The sequence below is a fragment of the Setaria italica genome, chromosome I, assembly GCF_000263155.2.
Source record: "Setaria italica strain Yugu1 chromosome I, Setaria_italica_v2.0, whole genome shotgun sequence".
In the NCBI taxonomy this organism is placed as follows: domain Eukaryota; kingdom Viridiplantae; phylum Streptophyta; class Magnoliopsida; order Poales; family Poaceae; genus Setaria; species Setaria italica.
Window position 1 is genome coordinate 31,527,434 of NC_028450.1, and position 21,514 is coordinate 31,548,947.

General features: G+C 44.7%; 2 protein-coding genes and 1 non-coding gene across 3 annotated transcripts; 1 reads left to right on the forward strand and 2 right to left on the reverse strand.

Moving 5' to 3' along the window:
* The first annotated feature begins 383 nt into the window (after positions 1-383).
* Positions 384-8,414, forward strand: LOC101769384 (probable inactive histone-lysine N-methyltransferase SUVR2). Its single transcript, XM_012846890.2, has 9 exons — positions 384-652; positions 3,051-3,264; positions 3,456-3,825; positions 4,735-5,804; positions 6,200-6,465; positions 6,861-6,927; positions 7,014-7,064; positions 7,260-7,356; positions 8,087-8,414. The coding sequence occupies exons 2-9, from the start codon at positions 3,052-3,054 to the stop codon at positions 8,116-8,118; spliced, it is 2,166 nt and encodes a 721-aa protein (XP_012702344.1). The 5' UTR covers positions 384-652; position 3,051; the 3' UTR covers positions 8,119-8,414.
* A 530-nt stretch (positions 8,415-8,944) lies between these two features.
* Positions 8,945-9,015, reverse strand: TRNAG-GCC. The gene has a single exon. It is a non-coding gene; the product is annotated as a tRNA-Gly (tRNA).
* A 573-nt stretch (positions 9,016-9,588) lies between these two features.
* LOC101769789 (protein ECERIFERUM 1) lies at positions 9,589-16,122 on the reverse strand. The gene is made up of 10 exons (XM_004953071.4): positions 15,948-16,122; positions 14,857-15,083; positions 14,518-14,750; positions 11,735-11,954; positions 11,250-11,631; positions 11,067-11,174; positions 10,775-10,975; positions 10,575-10,673; positions 10,137-10,307; positions 9,589-10,011 (listed from the first exon to the last, which is right to left on the reverse strand). Exons 1-10 carry the CDS (start codon positions 16,005-16,007, stop codon positions 9,850-9,852), a joined length of 1,863 nt encoding a protein of 620 aa, XP_004953128.1. The 5' UTR covers positions 16,008-16,122; the 3' UTR covers positions 9,589-9,849.
* Between the last annotated feature and the right edge of the window lie 5,392 nt (positions 16,123-21,514).

Here is a 21,514-nt window from a genome sequence, read left to right on the forward strand (position 1 = left end):
ATGAAACTCCCCTCTCCTATCTCCTTATAATTAGATTGCCAAGTCTGGCATAGGATTTAATGCCAAGAAACCTCCCGTGAAATAGATTAGCTTTAGCAAAAAGTCAAAACAACGGTCCAACTTCAGGGACCTAGCCGCAAAATCTCTATCCCCGGGAATGCGGAAGACAGAGACAACCATCCACAGTGGCTGATATCGCGGTCCCCGCGGGATCAGCGCTCCAGCAGAACGGCGTTTGCCTCTTTCGGCCCCTGTTCCTCTGTTTCGCGTCGCCTGGCCTTCCGTGATGCCACCTCCCGTCTGTTTGCCATCTGGCCACCGGGCACCGGCCACAGCGCCTACCCTTTTTCTCCCCATTCACACGCGAACCTGCTCTCCCACGCCGCGGCTCCTGCCAAAGCCTCCCCACCCGCCTCCAACGTCTCTCCGCTCCCGGAATCGCAGAGCCCCCCAAACCCTACGGCGGCGGCGATCGCGCCGCGGGGCGTCCCTCGTCGCGGGGAGGGAGTGGGGGACCGTCCGTTTCCGGGGGGCTCGCGAAGGAGGCGCGCGGCGCCGGCGGCGTGATCGGCGCCGCTGGACCGCGCGCGGGAGGAGCGCCGACCGTCACTGCCGCCTCGCCTTCGTCGCCTCCGGCGGCTCGCTTAGGAAGGTGCGGGGCTCGTGCGTGCTTTGTGTGCGTCTGCATTTTTGTCGCGTGCTGTTTGCGGTGCGGAACGGGCCGGGTTTTCTCGGTGGGGTTTTTCCGGGGAATTCGGACGCGTTCTGTTGCTTCGGCTACGGCTAGCCCGGGTTTTCCGATCCGTTTCGCCCGTCGGGGAAAGCGGGGGAGAGGCGGCGCGGTGATACGGATCCCTCGCCTCGAGCTTCTCCCCTGAGGTGCTTTCGCGAGGGAAGTACGTGTGCCGTGTGCGTTGCCTTGTGGCTAGTAATGCTGAGTTCTATTCGCGGCTTTTCTGGGCTGTTTCCTCTGGATTTACGAGTGACCTGTTGCTTTGTTGTGATGAGTTACGTTTTTGCTGAGTTTGTTCGTGGATTTGGTTCGTGGTGAGTATCTTTGAGAGTGGAACCTTGAAAAACTCTCCAGGGGCATGTCCAAGGTGGCTTTACACAAGCTTGCAAAATTTCAAGATCAAACTTAATCTCATTTTTGAGATATGGAAAATTGTCAGATAGCTATGTGAGTTGTGATGAAATAGATACACATAGCTATTTGTCAATTACCTATTATCTCAGGGGTTGAGTTTGATTCTAAAATTTTGCAAGCTTATGTAAGATCACTTATTCTATATGTTTTTTTTCTAGAATACGCAGGAGAGCTGCGCATCATTCAATTAAGAGAAAGGTAAATACGATGTTTGTACAACGCGGGCCGTTAACCGGGCACTCGCACACGGTAGTGGAAATAGATAGAGATTACATCTGTTAAAAGGGGCGTCTACTAGCAGAATTTAAGACATAAAAGTCGCAGCGCTAGCTAACGATCAGGAGGCTTCCAACCAAAGGCTTAGTTTTTTAAAAGTCATTTTAAAAACCTCTTGATATGCTTTTGGAAGGATTTTCATGATTTCTTAAAATTTTATAACACAATCATGTTTACACCGTCCTCTTCTTATGTACTATATAAGTACATAGATCTCCTTCCATTATGAAAATATTATGGATATATACTGTTTTCAGAAAGCTTCTTTATGCGGCCATTTGGGTTTATTCGTTGTAGTGACATCTAAGGTTAATGTGCAATTGAACGTAATATGTGCCATGCCGTTTCTTTCATTTGAGTTCAAATTGATTCGTAATATGTGCCATGCCGTTTCTTTCATTTGAGTTCAAATTGATTTGAAGCAATCGGATTGATCCAATGAGATATGGCATCATTCCTCTTGTTGGATAGGAAGAAAGACATCTAGGATATGTATATTTAGTGGAAAGTGGAAATAACACCAAATCTTTATCAAACCTGCATTCAATAGCCATACAGTTCAAAAAGTCCTGTAGTCAATTGCTCTCTAGTTTACTAGCGATTTCTTATGCAAAGCTTAAAATTATACATCGGGGTATTTATAATTTGCAGAATTTTATCTAGAGATTGTTGTACGGCTTATTGTGTGTGGGTTGTGCTGCAATAGAGCACAACCATGTTTTTACATCTTTCTGTGGTGCATATGCTTTGTTGGGATCATTTTGAGTTTGTTGGGCTTGTGCATGCAATGACTAGTGGGTGTCCTGGTCTGTTTATTGTTGTAGCCATGAACCCCATGACAACAAATTTGTCATGTTTTTGTGAATTAAAAGAAAAGGATTCTACATACTTGTGTTGCTCCATCGTATATGATAGGATTCTTTGTTATACCTCGTAACCATGATGCATAAATAGGCTGATAGCTGAGGGATGAAGTTTAATCTGATACAAGATGGTATACATAATTTTGGAAAGCATTTTTTTGGCATAACATTAATGTTTAGTAGGAACAAGAACTGCAGTGTGATTAAAATTGAGAAGTCACCATACATAGTATAAACATACTAAAAGAGTAATTTAAATTTTACTGCACATGGCATTTGGAGGCAACATTTACACCAGAATATTACCTTACAATATCGTGCATGTGGTACTACGATCTGTACATATCTAAAACTTCCCCGCAGCTAGGTTTTGGAAGGCTTCATCTTGTCAGTCAATTATTTTGTTCCATTCTTGAACATTTGGTTAGTTCCCTTGGATAATGATTTATATGGTACATACCAATTAGCTTCCATAGGTAACGAATGAGTATTGCAAGCATCAAATTCAGCAAGACTGAGTTGTCTCTTCCATCTTAAAATCTTGTTCTAACCCCTCTATAAATATCTAATGCACAAACTATGGTTCATTTACCAAATGAAGCATGCTTGGTCCAAGATAATATAAGTTGATTATAGCTTATATCTTGCCTGCTTTTTGTTAACCACTGCAGCCTATCTTGCATTGCAAACAATTTTCATGTCGCGAACCATACCCTTTCCAATATGTTTTATATCATGTGTGATGCTTATTTCATTGCTAGTAGGATGGCAGCTCCAAACGCTTTGGCGGAAAGATTTAATGATGCAGTCAGATCCATGACCCGTATTGGTTTCCAAAAGGAAACTGTTGTGCGAGTGCTGAAAAAGCTACTGAAAACGTATGATGGCAACTGGGAGCATATAGAAGCTGATAACTACAATGCTCTAGCTGATGTTATAGCTGATGTTATAAGTGGTGCTGATGATCCAGATGCCAAAGTATGTTCTGTATTTTTATTCTTTGTTTTCTTGAGTGGCTTTGTTCTGTTTCACTAGTTAGGTATATAGTGTTTTTTTTTGACAAAATAGTATTTTCACTTCTATCGAAATGCAATTATTGCACATATGATCCATTATTCCTCTAATTGGCTCATTACTTTACCATGTTTATGCCAAATTCATCGTTATAGAAGGAAGGGCAGAAAAAGCGATCTGAGAAGAAGAATCTGGATTTGGACCATCGCAACAAGAAGCTTAAGATTAAAGAGCACGGTCAGAAGCCTAAACCCAGTATTGATGGCAGTAGCAAGAGAGAGTCGGCTGAAATTCCACGTCAGCTAAAAGCAGAAGCCATCGAGGGGAAAATCATTGGAACCCAATTACAGAAGCAGTCTTCACAAATTGTTATGAAGGAACCAAAAGTGGAAATGAGTATTGCAGAGACTACAACAATTGGTGAAAGCAGCTCTGCTTTTGTACTTAAAAGTCAAGAATATCACACCTTTGAGACCCCACTCCCAGTTATGTGTCCTAAAGTTTTAGAGCCTAGCCGTCATAATGGTAAGTCTACCTTTAAAGAATTATTCCACATCTGCTTTATTAACAAACAGTACACTAGAGCATCCAACTTTCAGATTTTAGTGCTTTCATTTGTGGACTCCCACAGATGGCATTGAATCACCATGGTCTATCTGGATGTATGGACTTTGATGTTTCGCTTTCTCAAATACAGAATTTTTTGAACCTCACTACTCCCTCCATCTTTCTTAGATATCGCTTTAGGAACATGTTTTTTGTTCCCAAACAGATGTTGTTTTGTGTTTTGTCTAAACAGTATTTCCCCAATGAACCCCTATTCAAAACTTTTAGGAATTGGAATTAGGATTGACTGAGTGGGTGGAGAGGTAAATAGGCGATAGAAAGAGGAACTGATTGTCACCTTTTTTTCTGTGTGCTTGGGGTACCATCTAGCATCTACATTGATCACATGAAATGGTATTGACAGATTCATCTTTGAATTACTTTTATAGCACTATCTGTTTATGGTGATAGAAATTAGCGTCTTTTCCTTTTTGTTTGTAGGCTGAAAAACCATTAATGGCTTAAGAATACATGGAATAAAGTTTAGGGATCTTAGGGTATTATTTTTGCTAACTTCAGTGCTGTTATTTTCATATATTACTGACCTTGGTTTAAAGCTAGACAATTTGACAAAAAGCCCAGGCATACCTCCATGCTTATATAGTGGTATAAACTACAGTATCGCGTGTTGCAAATTTGAAAATTTTGTTTGAACACTGGTCTAACTATTATAATGATGTTGATATGTGTTTCACATTCTCTTTTGTCTTGAGAAATTGCATCACCTTTTTGTGCTCTCTTTCCATATGATTTTCCTGACTAGTCAATCTCGATACCTTTGAAGCTGTTACTGATGTCTTTTTCCTATGTTGCTACAATATTATGCAGGACATGAAGATGCTCACTTGATTTCTGGTGTTGAGCGTGCTGCTGATAAGAAGCTAAAAGGTGTTCTGGTTGCGCATGAAGGGCAGATGGCTAATGCCAGTAGCAGCCAAGCAATTGTAAGAAGCAGAGATTTTCCCACCAACTTTGAGGTACCATTGTCCAGTTCTGCACAAGGGCAACTATTATTCTCGTTCAACTCTTCCTTGGCAAATGGTTCTGATTTCCTTATGCCTGACATCGAGTCAGTATGCAAGGCAATGGAGGCTAGATGCCTCACGACATACAAGATTCTAGAACCCAATTTCTCTTTCATGAAACTTTTGGATGATACTTGCCAGTGTATTCTTGATTTGGGTTCTGGATCCAATGAGGCTAGAGAGAGAAGCATTGTTCAAATATTTCCTAAGCCTTCATTGCAGTCAAATCAAAATAGTTCCTCTTGCATGCCTCTTAGTAGACTCATGAGGCTTGGTGGTAGTGCTGCTTTTTCTGGAGGTCGCCAGAATAATTCTAGTAATATGCATGTTATTTGGAATCAGTTACCTACTAGTGTCAAGAGACAATACCATGATGTCAATGATATAACAAAAGGTGAAGAACGTGTGTGCATTCCAATAGTCAACGGAGTTGAAGAGGGGGTTCTTCCTCCTCCATTTCACTATATACCACACAATACCACCTTAGAGAATGCCCATATCAACCTCTCACTTGCTAGAATTGGAGATGAAAACTGCTGTTCTGATTGTTTTGGAGATTGTTTAGCAGAGCCACTTCCTTGTGCGTGTGCAACAGAAACTGGAGGAGAGTTTGCTTATACAAGAGATGGCCTGCTTAAGGAAGAATTTCTAGATGCTTGTATCTCAGCGCGCCGAGAACCACTTAAGCATCCCCACTTCTACTGCACGAGTTGTCCTATTGAAAGAATGAAGATGGATATAAACTCAGAGAAACCTGATCCTTGTAAAGGGCACCCTATTAAGAAATTTATCAAGGAGTGCTGGAGAAAATGTGGCTGCACCAGATACTGCGGAAACCGTGTTGTGCAGCGAGGCATAAGTTGGAATCTGCAGGCAAGTGAAGTAATTTAGTACCAATCAAGCTCATGATATTTCTATTTTCTGCCAGCAAAGATAAAATTAACATTAATTAGTGCAACTGACAAATATGATGGATAAAATTAACATTAATTAGTGTAACTGACAAATATGATGGACATACATGGTCCTTGCAGGAAGCTATTTTGTAGCATCTTTTTGTTACCTGAGTCCTGAGCATCAAATGCCTTTAATAACAAATATACAGTGGAACCATGTAAATTAAACTGAGGTGACATGTAATAACAAATTTTGCTAACACCTTTTTCCTTGAAATGACATGCTTTCTATGTTTACTCATTCACTAAGCAGCTAACTACAAATCACATACACATCTTTATAATCTTTCGTGTTCTTTATCATCATTTCAGGTGTTCTTAACCCCTGGAAAAAAGGGGTGGGGGCTGCGCCCTGCTGAAAAACTTCCTCGAGGTGCTTTTGTTTGTGAGTATGTTGGTGAAATATTGACAAACATTGAGCTATATGAGCGAAATAACCAACTGACTGGTAAAGCAAAACATACATATCCTGTGCTACTGAATGCTGACTGGGGCACTGAAGGTGTGTTGAAGGATGAGGAAGCCCTCTGTCTAGATGGTACCTTTTACGGGAACGTGGCGAGGTTTATAAACCATAGGTAATATTTATTTTTGATTCATAATTAAGTGTCTGTTTAATCTGAAACACATACGATTCTTGTGAAGTTCTCTATGTTTCATGAATTGGTTGGTTCTATGTTCTGATAAGACTCTGTTTGTGCTTGTCTTTTTCGTTTTTGTTTGTGCTTGTGTTACCTTTGTATGATCATTCTGTATACACATGCATGTAAAGTATATAGTAGATGAATGCTTATTTGGTTGTTGCTTGTATTATTTCCTGATGCTAGCACTTAAAAACAAAACATGCTAGTGATGGCCTGCTCTAATCTGGAAGCTAACTAATATAGAAGTTGTTTGGAAACAGAGCTGCCATCATGATCTGTTGAACCAGTGCTATCTAGATGCTGAATTGGCATAATATTTTATGCTGCAGGTGCTTTGATGGTAACATCATTGATATTCCTGTTGAGATTGAGACGCCCGATCACCACTACTACCATGTATGTGCAATTGGACATTATTACAGACATTGTAACTTAAATCTGAATCCTTGTAACCTTATTTTTCTTGCAACCTGTTTACTTAGGTGGCATTCTTCACAACTAGGGAAGTAGATGCTTTCGAAGAACTGACATGGGTAGGTGGTGTTTCCTGCCATTATCTTTATCGAACCTCCATTGAATTGTAACAGATTTAACTAGTGAATTAAGCATGGGATACGGAAGTGCCATCTTTCCAGAGGGGGGGGGGGGTGTTAGAATCTTGTTGCCTACATCATGGCCTACTTTCAGTCATCTACCTATGCAATAATCTGAGCACATTCCAATCGCAGGACTATGGAATTGATTTTGATGATGTCGACCATCCTGTCAAGGCATTCAAATGCCACTGTGGAAGTGAGTTTTGTCGGGACAAAAGTCGCTCCTCAAGTAAGTATCTGAAGGTTGCTATTATGATGCATTTAACAGTCCATTAGGAGTTTAGGACAGTACCAAAAGAAGGTGTAGTTAGCACAAACACATTGTCTGCCACTCTGCCTATGTGTGCAAACATATTTCTCTGCAGGCAAATTACAGAATTAGTATGGCTGCACACATCAGTATCGGGACCCTTCATTGTATCTCATTTACTGTCTTGGTATTATGCTATTATACATTTTTCCTCTTCACATGCTTTTTTAGAGAAAAGAGAATATAATTTGAACCTTCAATATGATTATTTATAGTTGTTCAGGTTAGGTTTAACATATACTCACTCCGTCCCATTAAGAGTGCAATTCTAGTTTTTCTAGGACAGATTAGTGGTGGCATGAAAAGACTCTTAATACCTTCATTTCTTGGCCACATGCAGTAAGTTTTGGCATGCAAATCAAATATGACCACTTAATTAGGCAGGTAGTTAGATCTATTTTTTAGGATTGCACTCTTTTGTGGGATTTTTTTTCAAAAGTTAGGATTGCACTTTTCATGGGACGGAATGACTGCTCAGTAAAGCGAATACCCAATCACGTTTGTGTCTGATTTGGTTAGCTCAGTAAAGCCTTCAAATTAGACTTAGCTTGCTACATCGACTCATTAGGTTAAATATGCGATTTACTGGTGATAATTTGTTACTTCAATTATATTCGATCTGACCGTAAAGGTTGCTATGCTGCCACAGGATCTAAAGCTAGAGCCCTGGTTTTGCGGTGAGCAGAGTATTCAAGAGACCGAAGGCAGTACAGTATTATGCCAGATGACGTCGTTGCTCTCCGTACCAACAAAAAGAATTAGGGTCTACTAGCTCTACTAGTCTAGGTTACTGATCCAGCAATCGTTCAGGAAATGGCATGCTGACCGACCAAGCTTACTCCATAGAAGTGTTTCTTTGGTGGTTAGTTCTTTGATTCTTTTTCTCGGCAAGGAGGTAGATGTAAGCAATTCTGGAATGTGGATTGTGTACTCTGACGGATCTGATTAGATAGCGTTATATATTCCTCTGAACTCTAGCCCTTTGGAGCATCCCTGCTTGGTACAATATTTATCTGCTTATTACGGAATGCTCATGCGAAGTTCCCTGGCTGAGTTCCTTACTTGCATGATTGGGAACCTGGTCTACGTTCTTGGGAAGTTTGGTTGGAAACTGCAGAGGTAGGCTTGAGAGAGGGAAAAAGCAACTCGCGTCATGCAAACGATGCAGTCAAGCAGAGCAACTCGTATCTTCTCCCGTTCGCCCTCCCCGCGAAGCCAGTCGAATCTTGCTGTTTCGATCGTCTCCGTAGTCTGTATAAGCCACCACCCTCGCCGCTCCTGTGAATCCTGAGGCGACGCGAACTCGGCGTCTCGGCCTCAGACGTCGGCTCGTTCTCTTTCTGAACGGATCCCGTCTTCATCAGCAGGCATTAGCGACCTGACTGGAGCAGCGTGCGGAACATGGCGCCCATGGTCGGCGACGGCGTCTGTTCGCAAAAAATCGTCAAGCCGGCGACGGCGAAGGAACTCGGAACAGCTCCAACAAGAAGGCCAAAAAAGAAAAATGTGCACCAGCCGGGAATCGAACCCGGGTCTGTACCGTGGCAGGGTACTATTCTACCACTAGACCACTGGTGCTCGACGGTGAATTGCAACAAACAAATTATTTGTTCGTTATAATAACGAGAACAACCTTTGTGGCTGTGTCCCTTTTGCGGGTTTTGCCTGTTCGGCTGTTCCAGCGTCTGGCGGCAGTTGATAATCTCCGGCGATCTCTGGCGCCCGCCTCCCATGATCAAACCGACAAACCCGTTGCAATTCCCTCTCCCTCCACCTCCATGCATCTCTTTCGAGTTTCGAGGCCTTCGCGGCAATCTCCCTGGATTGCGTCGTGCCCTAGTTCTCCCAGTCCCCAATTGCGAAGAATAGGAACTCGTCTCCAAGCGCCACATGCAGCCATGCAGGGCAAATTACCCCGCTGATGCATCGAAATGGCCTCTTTTGGCGGATCACTGGAGCTTTCTTACAGATTTTTCCTGTGCCACGAAAGGGCACCAAAATTGATATGGATGGGTGAGGATGACCCATTTGGAAGTTGACCTGAAACATCGGCTTTTTCATCAGAGAATCAAGACTGCGTATCAAAACTCCCAGCCATTTTTCAGCAAGAGAATTCTGAAGTCTTCGTCCAGATAATTTTAAACTCAAGCATAAAAACCCAAACCGATATTTTTCTTAACTTCGCACACTGGCATCATACAAATAACAAATATGTAGTTACTAGTAAAGCTATCCGAATCAATGTTGGCATTCATATTGTGCCCTCCCTTATCTTCTACAAGATCGTAGTTAGGCCTTTATATCAGGCAGAATTTGAACTACTAAACGCTGAAACATAGTTTCCCAACATCGTCAAGTGCCATATAGAGCTGCATACATCCCCCAGCTACATAATCCAGGCTTCGAAATCTCTCAAGCTTTATTCAGAGGAACGAATCCGTGCCTTATAGCAGCTGACCATGCTTTCTCAGCGTCCATCATGGCATCCCCACACTCGTGCTTGGTCCATCCTTCGAGAGCGTGAAGTATTCCAGCAATGCGCCAAGCACTCATCACCTTTCTTGGCAGCCAATTCTGTAACATGAAGCAAACAGGGAATACTTAGAAGAAATTCATTATATTTATTTTTTATTTGCTCAAATTTGATAAAGCTGATAGCCGTAGTCTTTAACTCTTTGAGGACTACTTATCTTTCTTACCTCGCAGGCATGGACATTCTGCATAGTTTCCGGGATCTTCATTGCTGGGGTGCTCAAGTAAGTGCAATCCTTGCGAATTTTCTTGATGGGGAACTGTGAAATAGGAATGAATATAGCTCCTTCTGGTGCCATCTTCTGTTCTTTGTCATCAATGTTGTCCACTAGCCAAATCTGCGGCAGTTTAAGTAATTACCATCAGTATAAATTGATTTCCATGACAAAAGTATTTTCTTTGTTTAGTACTAGAAGAATCCACATAGGTATTGTGCTCCTGTCCTACTTGATAGGCTCCAACCAAGTTATTTCTACTATGATTTAAGTCTATAATTCTGTATTAACATTTTGTGCCAAAGGCTAAGTTAAATGCTTTCCTTTTTTAATTGGATGGTTGCATGTGTTAATTCTAAGGAAGTCACATTTTTTTAACGAAACTTTTACCTGAGGCATGTGGTTGCTGGAGTGTTTCAAATAGCTTGCTCTGCTATCTGCAATCTGTGACTTAAGCATATCATATTTGTTATTTGGATTCATGATCACCTGGTCCAAACAAATGTAGCGACCGTCTCAGAGAATTTTTCAGCGAAACTATAATGAAGTAGATACAGGACAACAAGATTTGCAGGATGATATAAACATACCTTGACGCCCTTCTCACATAATGCAAAAGCTGTGGCATAGGCTATCTTAGAAGGGCCTGCGTGAAGAAAAACTTGCTTTGCATCGTGAGGAATGCTTTTGAGCACCACGGCGGTTGCTAAGCCACTTCCATCGACAAGGCGAACTCTTAATTTCGGATACTTTTGTCTAAATAATTCACCACCACCATTGAGCTGTTTCGCCTGTACCCAGAAAGTAAAAGAAAATGCAGTACCGTGGTAAGCTTGTACTCATATAGTTTAGACCAAAGTTTTAAAAGTAAGAATTGCTTGCCTGGTTTAATAATCCTAGACTGAGAACTTTAACACCTCTTGCATCAGCATCTAGTATTGCCTTTTCAATTAAGTCGTTGATCGATTCTCTTTCCCAGTTAAGTCCATACTGCAAATAAAAGAAAACAATTAGCTGGTTGCAAACCATCAGATAAGAGGCGTGTGCAGAAGAGAAGTGGATTACCTGGAAGTTGTATCTTGGTACTGCCCATGTTTGCATCTTCAGCTTGTTTAGCTTGATTCTCTCAACCACAAACGCAGATGACCCATAAACCCATGCAAGCACCATTGACAGCCATGCCAAGGGCCACAGCGTCCACATATACCACATAGAGCTGTCAGATGGTTTGGATGCTATGGAGGCGAACCCAATCCGCAAATGATAGGCCGATTGCAAGTTGGTCATGTGCGTGAGATGAACGAGGTCAGGTGTTTCCTCTGTCCCCTTGAGCGAGCTCTCGTACAGCTGGTCAGATGACTTGTCCATAGTGTTGTAGATGTAGTCGTAGAACGGCATGAACAGGGAGTAGTTCGTGCGGAACTGCGTGTGGTGCAGGGAATGGAACCTGCAAGAAAAATCGTTATTGTTGTGGTTTAGTTTCTTCATGCAGGAGATCAGGTTTTGCTAATGTTTTGTTTGATTTGTGTCGCAGGATTAATTGCACTTACGACGGCGTGTACATGAGGTACTTGAGAGGAGGGAAGACTTGGAACATCCACTTGGGCACCAGCTCGAAGTTGCAGTGACCCATGTTGTTCATGAAGTCGATGTAGGCGATGTAGAGCACGATTCCCAGAACGGAGCCGTTCCCCATGTAAATCGTCGTCAGCATGGGGATGGCGAACAGGATGTAGTAGACGATGTGTTCAGCAAAGGGATGGATCACCGCTGTATTGTGTATGTGCATTAGTGCGGATCAGGAGCAACTTCCCACCTACATGCATGCTACAACTACAGGAGGAGTAAGTATGAACAAACAACTTACGCAGACATACTTTGGTTATCTGTAAAATAACCTCCCTCTCTCCCTCTCCCTCTCCCTCTCGTATTGACCATATCTTGTCAGTCTGTATTGACGATTAACTTTTATCCTGTACCTTTGTATTCGAAATTTCTACATGTTTCAAATTTACCGGTGAATGGTAAGATCCAATATGGCCGGTTCCGGTGGATGTTTAGCTCCCACGTGCTAAACCTATCACATCGGATGTTTAATACTAAGAGCAACTCCAAGAGTACCCTAAAAAATTCTTCCTCAAACTTATGTATTGGAGGTTCTCCTAAAAAAATTTCCCCCCAAAATATATCAATCTGCTAATAAATTGCCCCCAATATTTCAAAACAGGCCATGTCATCGTATTGGACCCATCAGAAGGGACGCGCCGGCGTGCGGGAATGAGGATTGGGGGAGGAACGTCAACGCTAAAATATACACGGTGGCTGGCTGTTTTTTAGCGTCGCTAAAAAATTGGGGAAGGTTTGGGTGGACTATTGGAGTTCGTTTTTTATCTTTTTCTCCCTAAAAAGGATATTGGGGTAAGATTAGCATCCTTTTGGAGTTGCTCTTAGGAGTATTAAACATAGTCTAATTACAAAACTAATTACACAGATGGAGTCTAATTCGTGAGATGAATCTATTAAGCCTAATTAGTCCATGATTTGATGGTGCTATAGTAATCATTTACTAATAATGGATTAATTAGCCTTAATAGATTCATCTCGTGAATTAATCCAGGGTTCTGTAATTAGTTGTATAATTAACTCTAATATTAGGGGGTGTTTGGGGGGGCTAAATTTTAGCCCCCGTCACATCGAATGTTTGGACACTAATTAAGAGTATTAAACATAGACTAATTACAAGACTAATTACACAACCCCTAGGCTAAATCGCGAGACGAATCTATTAAGATTAGTCCATGATTTGATAATGTGGTGCTACAATAACCATTCGCTAATGATGGATTAATTAGGCTTAATATATTCGTCTCGCGATTTAGCCTAGGGGTTCTGCAAGTTTTGTAATTAACTTATGTTTAGTCCTCCTAATTAGTATCCGAACATCCGACGTGACAGGACTAAAGTTTAGCCCCTCCAAACACCCCTTATCAAAATCGAGACATCCACGCGTTAAAGTTTAGCACTAATAGGCCTGTTCGCTTCAGCTTATAAGCCGGCTGAAAAGCTAAAACGGCTGATTTATTGTGAGAGGAAAACACTGTTTGGTGTTTGATAATCCGGCTGAATAAGCAGTCTCGACAGTGACATCCCGAAACACTGCACACTGCATGAGAGGTCGCTTTCCCTGAGCCAGTGTTTTTTCGGGCCCAATTATTGGGTCCATATTCCGAAGGGGTGCCTTAAATCCTAGCCGAAAACATACACATACGCCACTGCAGCAGCAATCACATGCGCCGTTTTTATTGCGCGCAGATGCACGAACAGCGGTGGACCGGGCCGGGCAGGGCGCGGGCCCAGTCCGACCCACTGCATCACGGCGCTGCTCGCGTGCAGCAGAGCAGGCAGCCGCGTCAGAGTCTCGAAAGAGCCTGCACTTCTTCAGAGACCACACGTACCGTTTCAGACTACATGGTAGGGGGGTTGGGATCGCACTGTTCATGGATCAGGGAGCTTTGAATGACACGGTGACAGGGCACCGGACGTTTCTGGCTTTCGGTCTGAAACCTAATAATGGCTGAAACGCTCCGTGCATGCATGCTCCGGATGCAAGGCTCTTTATTTCGTGTGGTCATTTTTTTTTCTTTGTACATGTGAACTACTAGACATGGAGAGGCCAAGATTTTTCTTGAGTACTCCGTAAATCTGTAGCAGTGAACCGTACCCAGCAGAGGCCAGATCTGCATTTACACCTACTACAGTTCACCTTTCCTTTTTCTCCCATGGTAAATCTTGCATTTCACGTACCCTAGCTACATCGCCTAAGCAGTGGACATTTCGGAGGTGTTTGGGAGGTTTAGTCCCGTCACATTGAATGTTTGACACTAATTAGGAGTATTAAATCTAGACTAATTATAAAACTAATCACACAACTCATAGGCTAGATCACGAGACGAATCTATTAAGCCTAATTAGTCCATAATTTGACAATGTGGTGCTACAGTAACCATTCGCTAATGATGGATTAATTAGGCTCTATAGATTCGTCTCGTGATTTATCCTAGAGGTTCTGCTATTAGTTTTGTAATTAGCTCATATTTAGTCCTTCTAATTAGGATCCGAACATCCGATGTGTAATTAGGCTCAATAGATTCGTCTCGTGATTTATCCTAGGGATTCTGCTATTAGTTTTGTAATTAGCTCATATTCAATTTTTCTAATTAGGATCCGAACATCCGATGTGACAGGGCTAAAGTTTAGCTCATGTCTCCCAAACACCCCCCGAATTCTTAGTAAACGGTGTGAAAGTAGACAACAATGTGGACGATGCACTTACAGGTGATGGGCTCGGTGACGATGGAGGAGTGGTGGTGCGAGTGGTAGCGCGAGTAGAGGAAGTGGTGGTGCAGCGCGCGGTGGAACCAGTAGTAGAGGAACTCCACGGGCCCGGCGTGCAGCAGCGCCATCGCCACGGCGCCGTCGGTCCTCCACGCCGGCATGTGCCTCGCGCTCGGGATCAGCAGGTACGCCACGTAGAACAGCAGCCCGTTCAGGATGATCTGGTCGTCCCTGCGCATATATGTATATATGTAATTATATATATGCCGATCCATCGAAAAGCTAGCCAGCCATGGTGATTGACGAAGACGAACCGAGCTAGTGGTAGTGTACTCACCAGCCGCGCTCGCGGTCGACCTGGTCGAAGTCGATGCCGCGGTCGACGATGCGGTGCTTGCTGCGCGCCGTCTGGTAGCGGGCGGCGCTGATCCAGATCTGGTTGTGGACCATCCGGAGCAGCAGCGACGGCAGGATGAGCGCGAAGGCGAGGTCGAGCTCGCCCCAGCCGCCGGCGCCGGCCACCCGCCGCGAGCCGTGGACCACCACGGGGGCCATCACCACGTACTGCATGGCATGAGCGCGGGCGCCACGGCGGCGGCATCGTTACATCAATAAGACAACGACCATCAAACAGCAGCTGGTGTTATTGCTGCTGTCGTCGGATTCAGAACAGCTCGAGATCGCTAGCTTTGGCTTTGATGGCGAGAGGATCCGTGAGGACGGAGGACCACCGCGCGTGCCATTGGATTTGGGAGGGAAGTATAATGATCATGATGAGAAGGTCTTTTTATTTTATTTTCTTGTTGAATTTCCCATTATTTAATTAACTAGTGGCACGGCACAGTGCGTATCTGCTAGCTCATGCAAGTTGGCATGACGAAAATGGATACAGAAAAACTATGTGGAGTATATATGCACATTTATTTTATGTCACCTGCTGTTCAGGCATGTGACAAAACATGCCAAGGAGTAGATCGCAACAGCGTCCTAGCTAATAACAACATCAACACCTTCTAGGGAGAAAAAAAACAGTACTTGTTTAATTTTCTATAGAAAAAAGGACGAAAAATTGTTTAGACGATGAACATCAGTAGCTAGAATCTCGTATCGATCACAAAGTCACACGCATCATATCCTCCTCGCCGAAGCTCTAAGGCTTTACGACTATCACGCGCAAAGGGTCGTAAGCTTCTTTCCTCCCCCGGCTCCGATCCGGTCCTTTTTCTCTCTCTACCAAAACAAACTTTAATTTTTGATGGGAGCTACCAAAACCAACTGCACTACACAATGGAATCCTCGAAGAACAAGCAAAGCCGGAGCACGGCCACGCTCCTCCGAGCTTTAACGGACCTCAAGGAAGCAAAACCAAGGAAGGAGACAAAGACGAAGGAGAGTATGAACAACGGAGCATGACGAAGCCGTACGCACCTTGAAGTTGCCGAGCCTTTGCCATGGCCACTCGGTCAAAGGGCCCGGCCTGGTGGCCATGGCTAGACGCCCCTTGCTCTTGCTCCTGTGGCCACCCAAAGCCAAAGGTACCCCGCCCCCAACGTAGCCCAGCTGCCCAGGTACTGCGCGTCGTCCCTCGCCAAGCGCTCTCTCTACCGTCTACCCCCTCTCCTCGCGTTTTATAACAGCGCTCAGAGCAGGCACCAGGCAGACATGAGACATATCGTGGCGACGTGGCGTGGCGCACGTCTGGGGGTGTTTGATTTTAGAAACTCCTAAAATTCATATCACATCGAATATTTGAAGGCTAATTAGGAGGACTAAATATGAACTAATTATAAAACTAATTACACAGATGGAGGCTAATTCACGAGATAAATCTATTAAGCCTAATTAATTCATCATTAGCACATGTTTACTATAGCATCATATTGTCAAATCATGAACTAATTAGGTTTAATAGATTCGTCTCGCAAATTAGTCTCCATCTGTGCAATTGATTTTGTAATTAGTCTCCATTTGTATAATTAGTTTTGTAATTAGGATCTAAATATTCGATGGGATAGAAATTTTACGAGGGACTCAAACACCCCCAGATGTCCCGCTCGCTCGCCGTGAGTTGTCAGCCTGCTCGCGTGGCCCCGCGCGTCCAGAGGCTGACCTCCGCAGCCTGCACCGTCGGGGGCGGGGGACCCTCCGGCAGCGGCTGGCTCGACGAATCGTGACACGGGCACACGGCACGTGCGGCCCCACCGTCGGGCGCTGCCCAGGCCACACATTCCGTCCGATCCGTCGCAGGCCGGCCGGCCTGCTGGCGCGCCGCGCATTGATGCGCGCCTGTGGCGACTGGCGAGCACAGCGGCCGGTCATCGACGGCCCTACCCTACAGCTAGCAGGCAGCAGCCACACCGGCACAGCCAGGCGCCCAGGCCCCGGCCGGCACCCGGCAGCCCGGCAGTGCTCACGGCCGCCCCATGTGTGTACGACGGCGTGTAGCGCGTACGATACGAGAGGCGAGACGACGCGCGGCGCGGCGCGCTCACGCGGCACGCGGGCGGGCGCAGCGGTCAATTAATGCAGCGGCTGCTGGCCAGGCCACGGCCCCCTCGATCCGGTGTGTGAAACAAACAATTGTAACGTAGCACAGTGATGACTGGATTTAGGTAGTTGGGTTGTTAAGTAGATAAGTATCGGGCTATTTGTAAATCTCAAGTTCTACTGTGATGTTTTGCTGCTGATTCAATAGTATTTTGGGAGAGAGAATAAGCTGCAAATACGGCTGATAGGTTGGCTGAAAAGGGCAGCCGAACACGCTAGAGCTACCTGTGTTATCTCAACAACCTGAATCCGATCATCATCTTCCTGTACGAGCCACGGCAGCGGCTATTGCTGCCCTGTATAAACATGCAGGCGTCGACCCTAGAGGGCACCGACGTTGCAACCAAAGCTGCGCTGTCGAGCCGGCCGGCCGGCCGGCGACGGTGACGGAGTCATGGATCGTCTTCGTCCACGTCCCGTCCGTCCGCGCCGCCCCGTGTGGTGACGCACGGCTAGCTGCGGCCTGCGGAGTAACGTAGCGGCAGGCCGCTAGCTAGCAGGTACTCCGTAGCAAGCAAGTGCGTAGCCACAACAAAAACGTTCCGCTCCCGAGGCCCCGATTGCGTTCACGCATTCCGGCGTGCCGGGGGGCGTGAGCGGGCGTGAGCGGGCGTGGTTTGCATGCGGCCGGGGCTAGCTGCCGCGTCTCGCGGGAACGAACGAACGAACCGCGCGGGCGGCTGCAACGGCAAAGCGGGTGGTGGCGGCGTCACCTGATCCGTGATGTCACGGGGATGATGGCTGCTGGAGAGGGAAGCGTGTCAGCTGAGACTGAGACGACAAGGTATGGGTATGGCTGGCCGTATATGGGTCTGACCGAGGCCCGGAACCGCTGAACCTCCTTTCGTATTCTTCTCTCCCAAGGAATATAAAACAGATGGTGTGTGGTTGGTTGGCAGTTTGCATCCTTCCTGGTATCGGAGAAAATGCGCGGGCACAAAATACATGTGTCCAGTTCAATCGTGCCTTCTTTTAAACGCGCGAGGCGGCACTGTACCGTATGGTATACACTGTTCAACGCCTGACCGTCTCTCGAGTTCTTGCACGTACTAGTGCCGTACTGGAAAGCTCCTCGCTTTCTCTTTTTTTTCCCCTCCCCGATACCCAAGGAAGTGCCGTACTGCTAATTGGAACAGTTTTGATTTTTTGTCCAAATTACTCCCCACAAAGTCCGAATAACCTATTAAACTGTTTCTTGGTTCACCCCACCTCTAAACTATACCATTTGCTTCAATTTATCTCCTAACATAATTTGTTTTTTTCCTTCATGCACACAGATGGTGTTTTAAGTTAAAATTTTGGGAGATGATAGAAGACATTATAACATGTTAGAAAAATTTATCATGAATTATTATTATTATTTTTGATAGGGCATGATATTTAATAATAAATAAATTCTTAGGATACAAAATTATAAAAAAATAATAATGAAAAATTTATAATATATTTTTTATATATATTGTGGTGTCCACTGCCACGTTGCAAAATTTTAAATTGAAATTCAACTTACATATGGAGAGAAAAAAAGATAAATTATCTGAAGGGGTAAATTGAACTAAATACCATAGTTTAGGGGTATATTGAACCAAAGAATACTTTAAGGGGTTATTTGCACTTTGGCTATATTTGAGGGTAGTAATTTGGACCTTTTTCTAGATATTATTATACATCTAGACATGAGGCATATCTAAGTGCATAGCAAACTCTACGAATCTAGAAAAAGTTAAAATAACCTATAATTTGGAAGATATTTCCTACAAGTCGACGGTGCCGGACGGAGCTAGCGGCGCTACACTCGAGTTGCGGAGCCTAGGTTTGATTTTGGCGCGGAGCCGCGACAGAGAAGATGACGAAAGAAGATGATGGCCAGCCAGCCCTACGTGCGTTTGGTTGGGCTTTTAAACCTGTTGTTGCTTTTGCAAAAGCCAAAAGCCAATCAAAAGGCTAAAAAGCTCTGTGTGCTTTTACCCAAAAGCTACTTTTAATCTAGTTCAAATGCAAAAGCACTATCTCCCCTACGTTTTTAGGGTAAAAAATTACCCACTGCCAAATGTAACGATTCGTTTTTTATCGATCTATTTCTCCTGTCCGTCACAACCTGTCGCCTTCTGGCCCTTTTTGCCTTTTTCCTTTTGTTTTTTCATTTCCTCCCCGATCTGTCGGGTCATCCTCTGTTTTTTCCTACTCTATCAATGAAATAGGCACCGCCTCGTGCCCGTTCGTTCAAAAAAAAAACAACCTGTCGCCTCCCGCAGTCTAGCACCGCCCGGCGGACCGTCTCCGCTCCCAGTCGCCGGCCTTCCGGCCCCAGCCGCCGGTCCTCCTCCTGCCCACGCCGGTCCTCCTCCCGCCCACGCCGGTTGCCGGCCCGCCGCCCCCTTCGCCGATCCAGCTCCTGCCGAATCCGCTCTGCGCCCCCCGTGCCTCACCACACCCCGCCGTCCACCTCCGGCCAGCGTCCGCCGCGCCCGCCCGTCGCAGGCCGCTGCCATTCTTGCGTCAAGTCACCAGGTACAGTCCAGATTCCGTCGAGATGAACTTGCTCTGTTTTTCCCGAATTAGCTTCTGGTGAATTAGCTGACCGCGCACAGTTCAGGGAAACAAGACCAATCCGATTGTTCCAGCCACTTATCCGAACTAATCAGGTTGTAAATCTTAATTCAAGATAGATAATTTCTCATCACACCTGATACTGTTTTCTTTCTTTGCACAGGAAATTTCCGGTACTGTTTTCTTTCTTTGCACAGGGAATCATTTGCTATCAGACAATAATGGTCTTCGGTTACGTGATCAGCATCCTTATGTCACGCCCATCTTGGCGACTGTGATATGCAAGTCCAACATTCATGGAAGCTTTCTTTTCTGAAAGCGTGTTCTGTTTAATTGTTTTTCTTCAATGAACTCACAATTTGGAATTGTGTAAATTTGCATTCCTATGATATTAATACTTATAATTCAGTGAGTCTTAGAATATATTGTGAGACATCTTGGTGGGAAGGAGCGTCCAATCTTCTGAAGCTGTTCCGGTAGTTGCAGTGTTGTTCTCATGTCATGTGGATCGGTGGAGACATCATACTATGAGATGATACGTTAAAATACTTGTACTATTGATCTAGCAGTGTTGCCTGAATAGCTGTAAGCTTCAGCATTTGCAACGGAGGAGTTGTACAGTGATGTATAGTAATTGGACTGATAGCTGATAGCCTGATAGGATCATAGTAACCCTGATAATTGGGCTGTAACCCGACTTATAACTACACCAATCCATTCTATAACTCTGATAATTGGATGATGATATTTGCCATAAGAAAATAAAGAAGAAAATTGCAACATATTTAGCTACAAATATAGACCAAGTTATAAATCTTGAACTTCCGGTGATACAAATTATTACAAATTATTTTTTTTTTAAAATAGTCATTTACACGCGAATTAGTGAACACATTTCTTTATTACAAGCAGTTTGCATATAAACACACCCACAGACCTTTAGGGATATTACATGTACTCCCTCCGTCCGCAAAAGATTGCAATTCTAGCACAGTGTCATAGTTTTGTATCTTAAATTTGATCAATTATAGATAAAAAAGTATCAATACTTATGATATCAAATAAATAGCATTAGGTTAATTATGAAATGTATTTTTATAATAAATTAATTTGGAGTCATAAATATGAATAGTATTCACTAGAAATGTGGTCAAACGTGAGCTACTTTTGATGGCACGCAACCCATAGTTGCATTCTTTCCCGGACGGAGGGAGTATTTCTTACACAGCCTACCGTTTCACAGCTACTCTAACCACCAAATGTCTTCTGCTTTTCCCACAGCTACTTTCTCACAGCTGTTTTTCCACGACCCACAGTTCATAATAGCTTTTTCAAAAACCACAGCCCAACCAAACACACCCTAAACAGGCAACGGGCCCCAGGTCAATGGGCCTTTGCTAGGCCGACGATCGACCGTATCAGGATTTTTTTTCCCTCGCATGTCATCCGGGGAAACCGAAACGTGGCAGAACAGAATTCATTTTTTTTAGACAAATAAAAGAAAACCTGAGTCCGACGGACCGGCCACTCCCTCCCGTGCGAGAGATCGCGAGTCGACACCGACAAGGACACGAAACAAACGGAAAGCGCGCACGTACGCCCGCAACCGCCGGCTCCTGCAGCGCGGCCACCGCCTTCAACTCCTCTCCGCACAAAGTGATAAAACCATCAGCATTCAGCAGCGTCATCGGCGCCAATCCACAGCTTCGCCGGAGATCGAGACAACAGCGATCGGGTTCGTGATCGAATCGGCGGAAGGAGAGCGCGCGCGCGTCCGGGCAGAAGGACGATGAGGACCACGCAGAGGCAGCGGCAGCAACCGGAGGAAGGCTCCCGCGGGCACCTCCTGGCGGGTACCCCGTCGCGGCACGACTCGCCGGCGCGGACGGCGGCGGCCA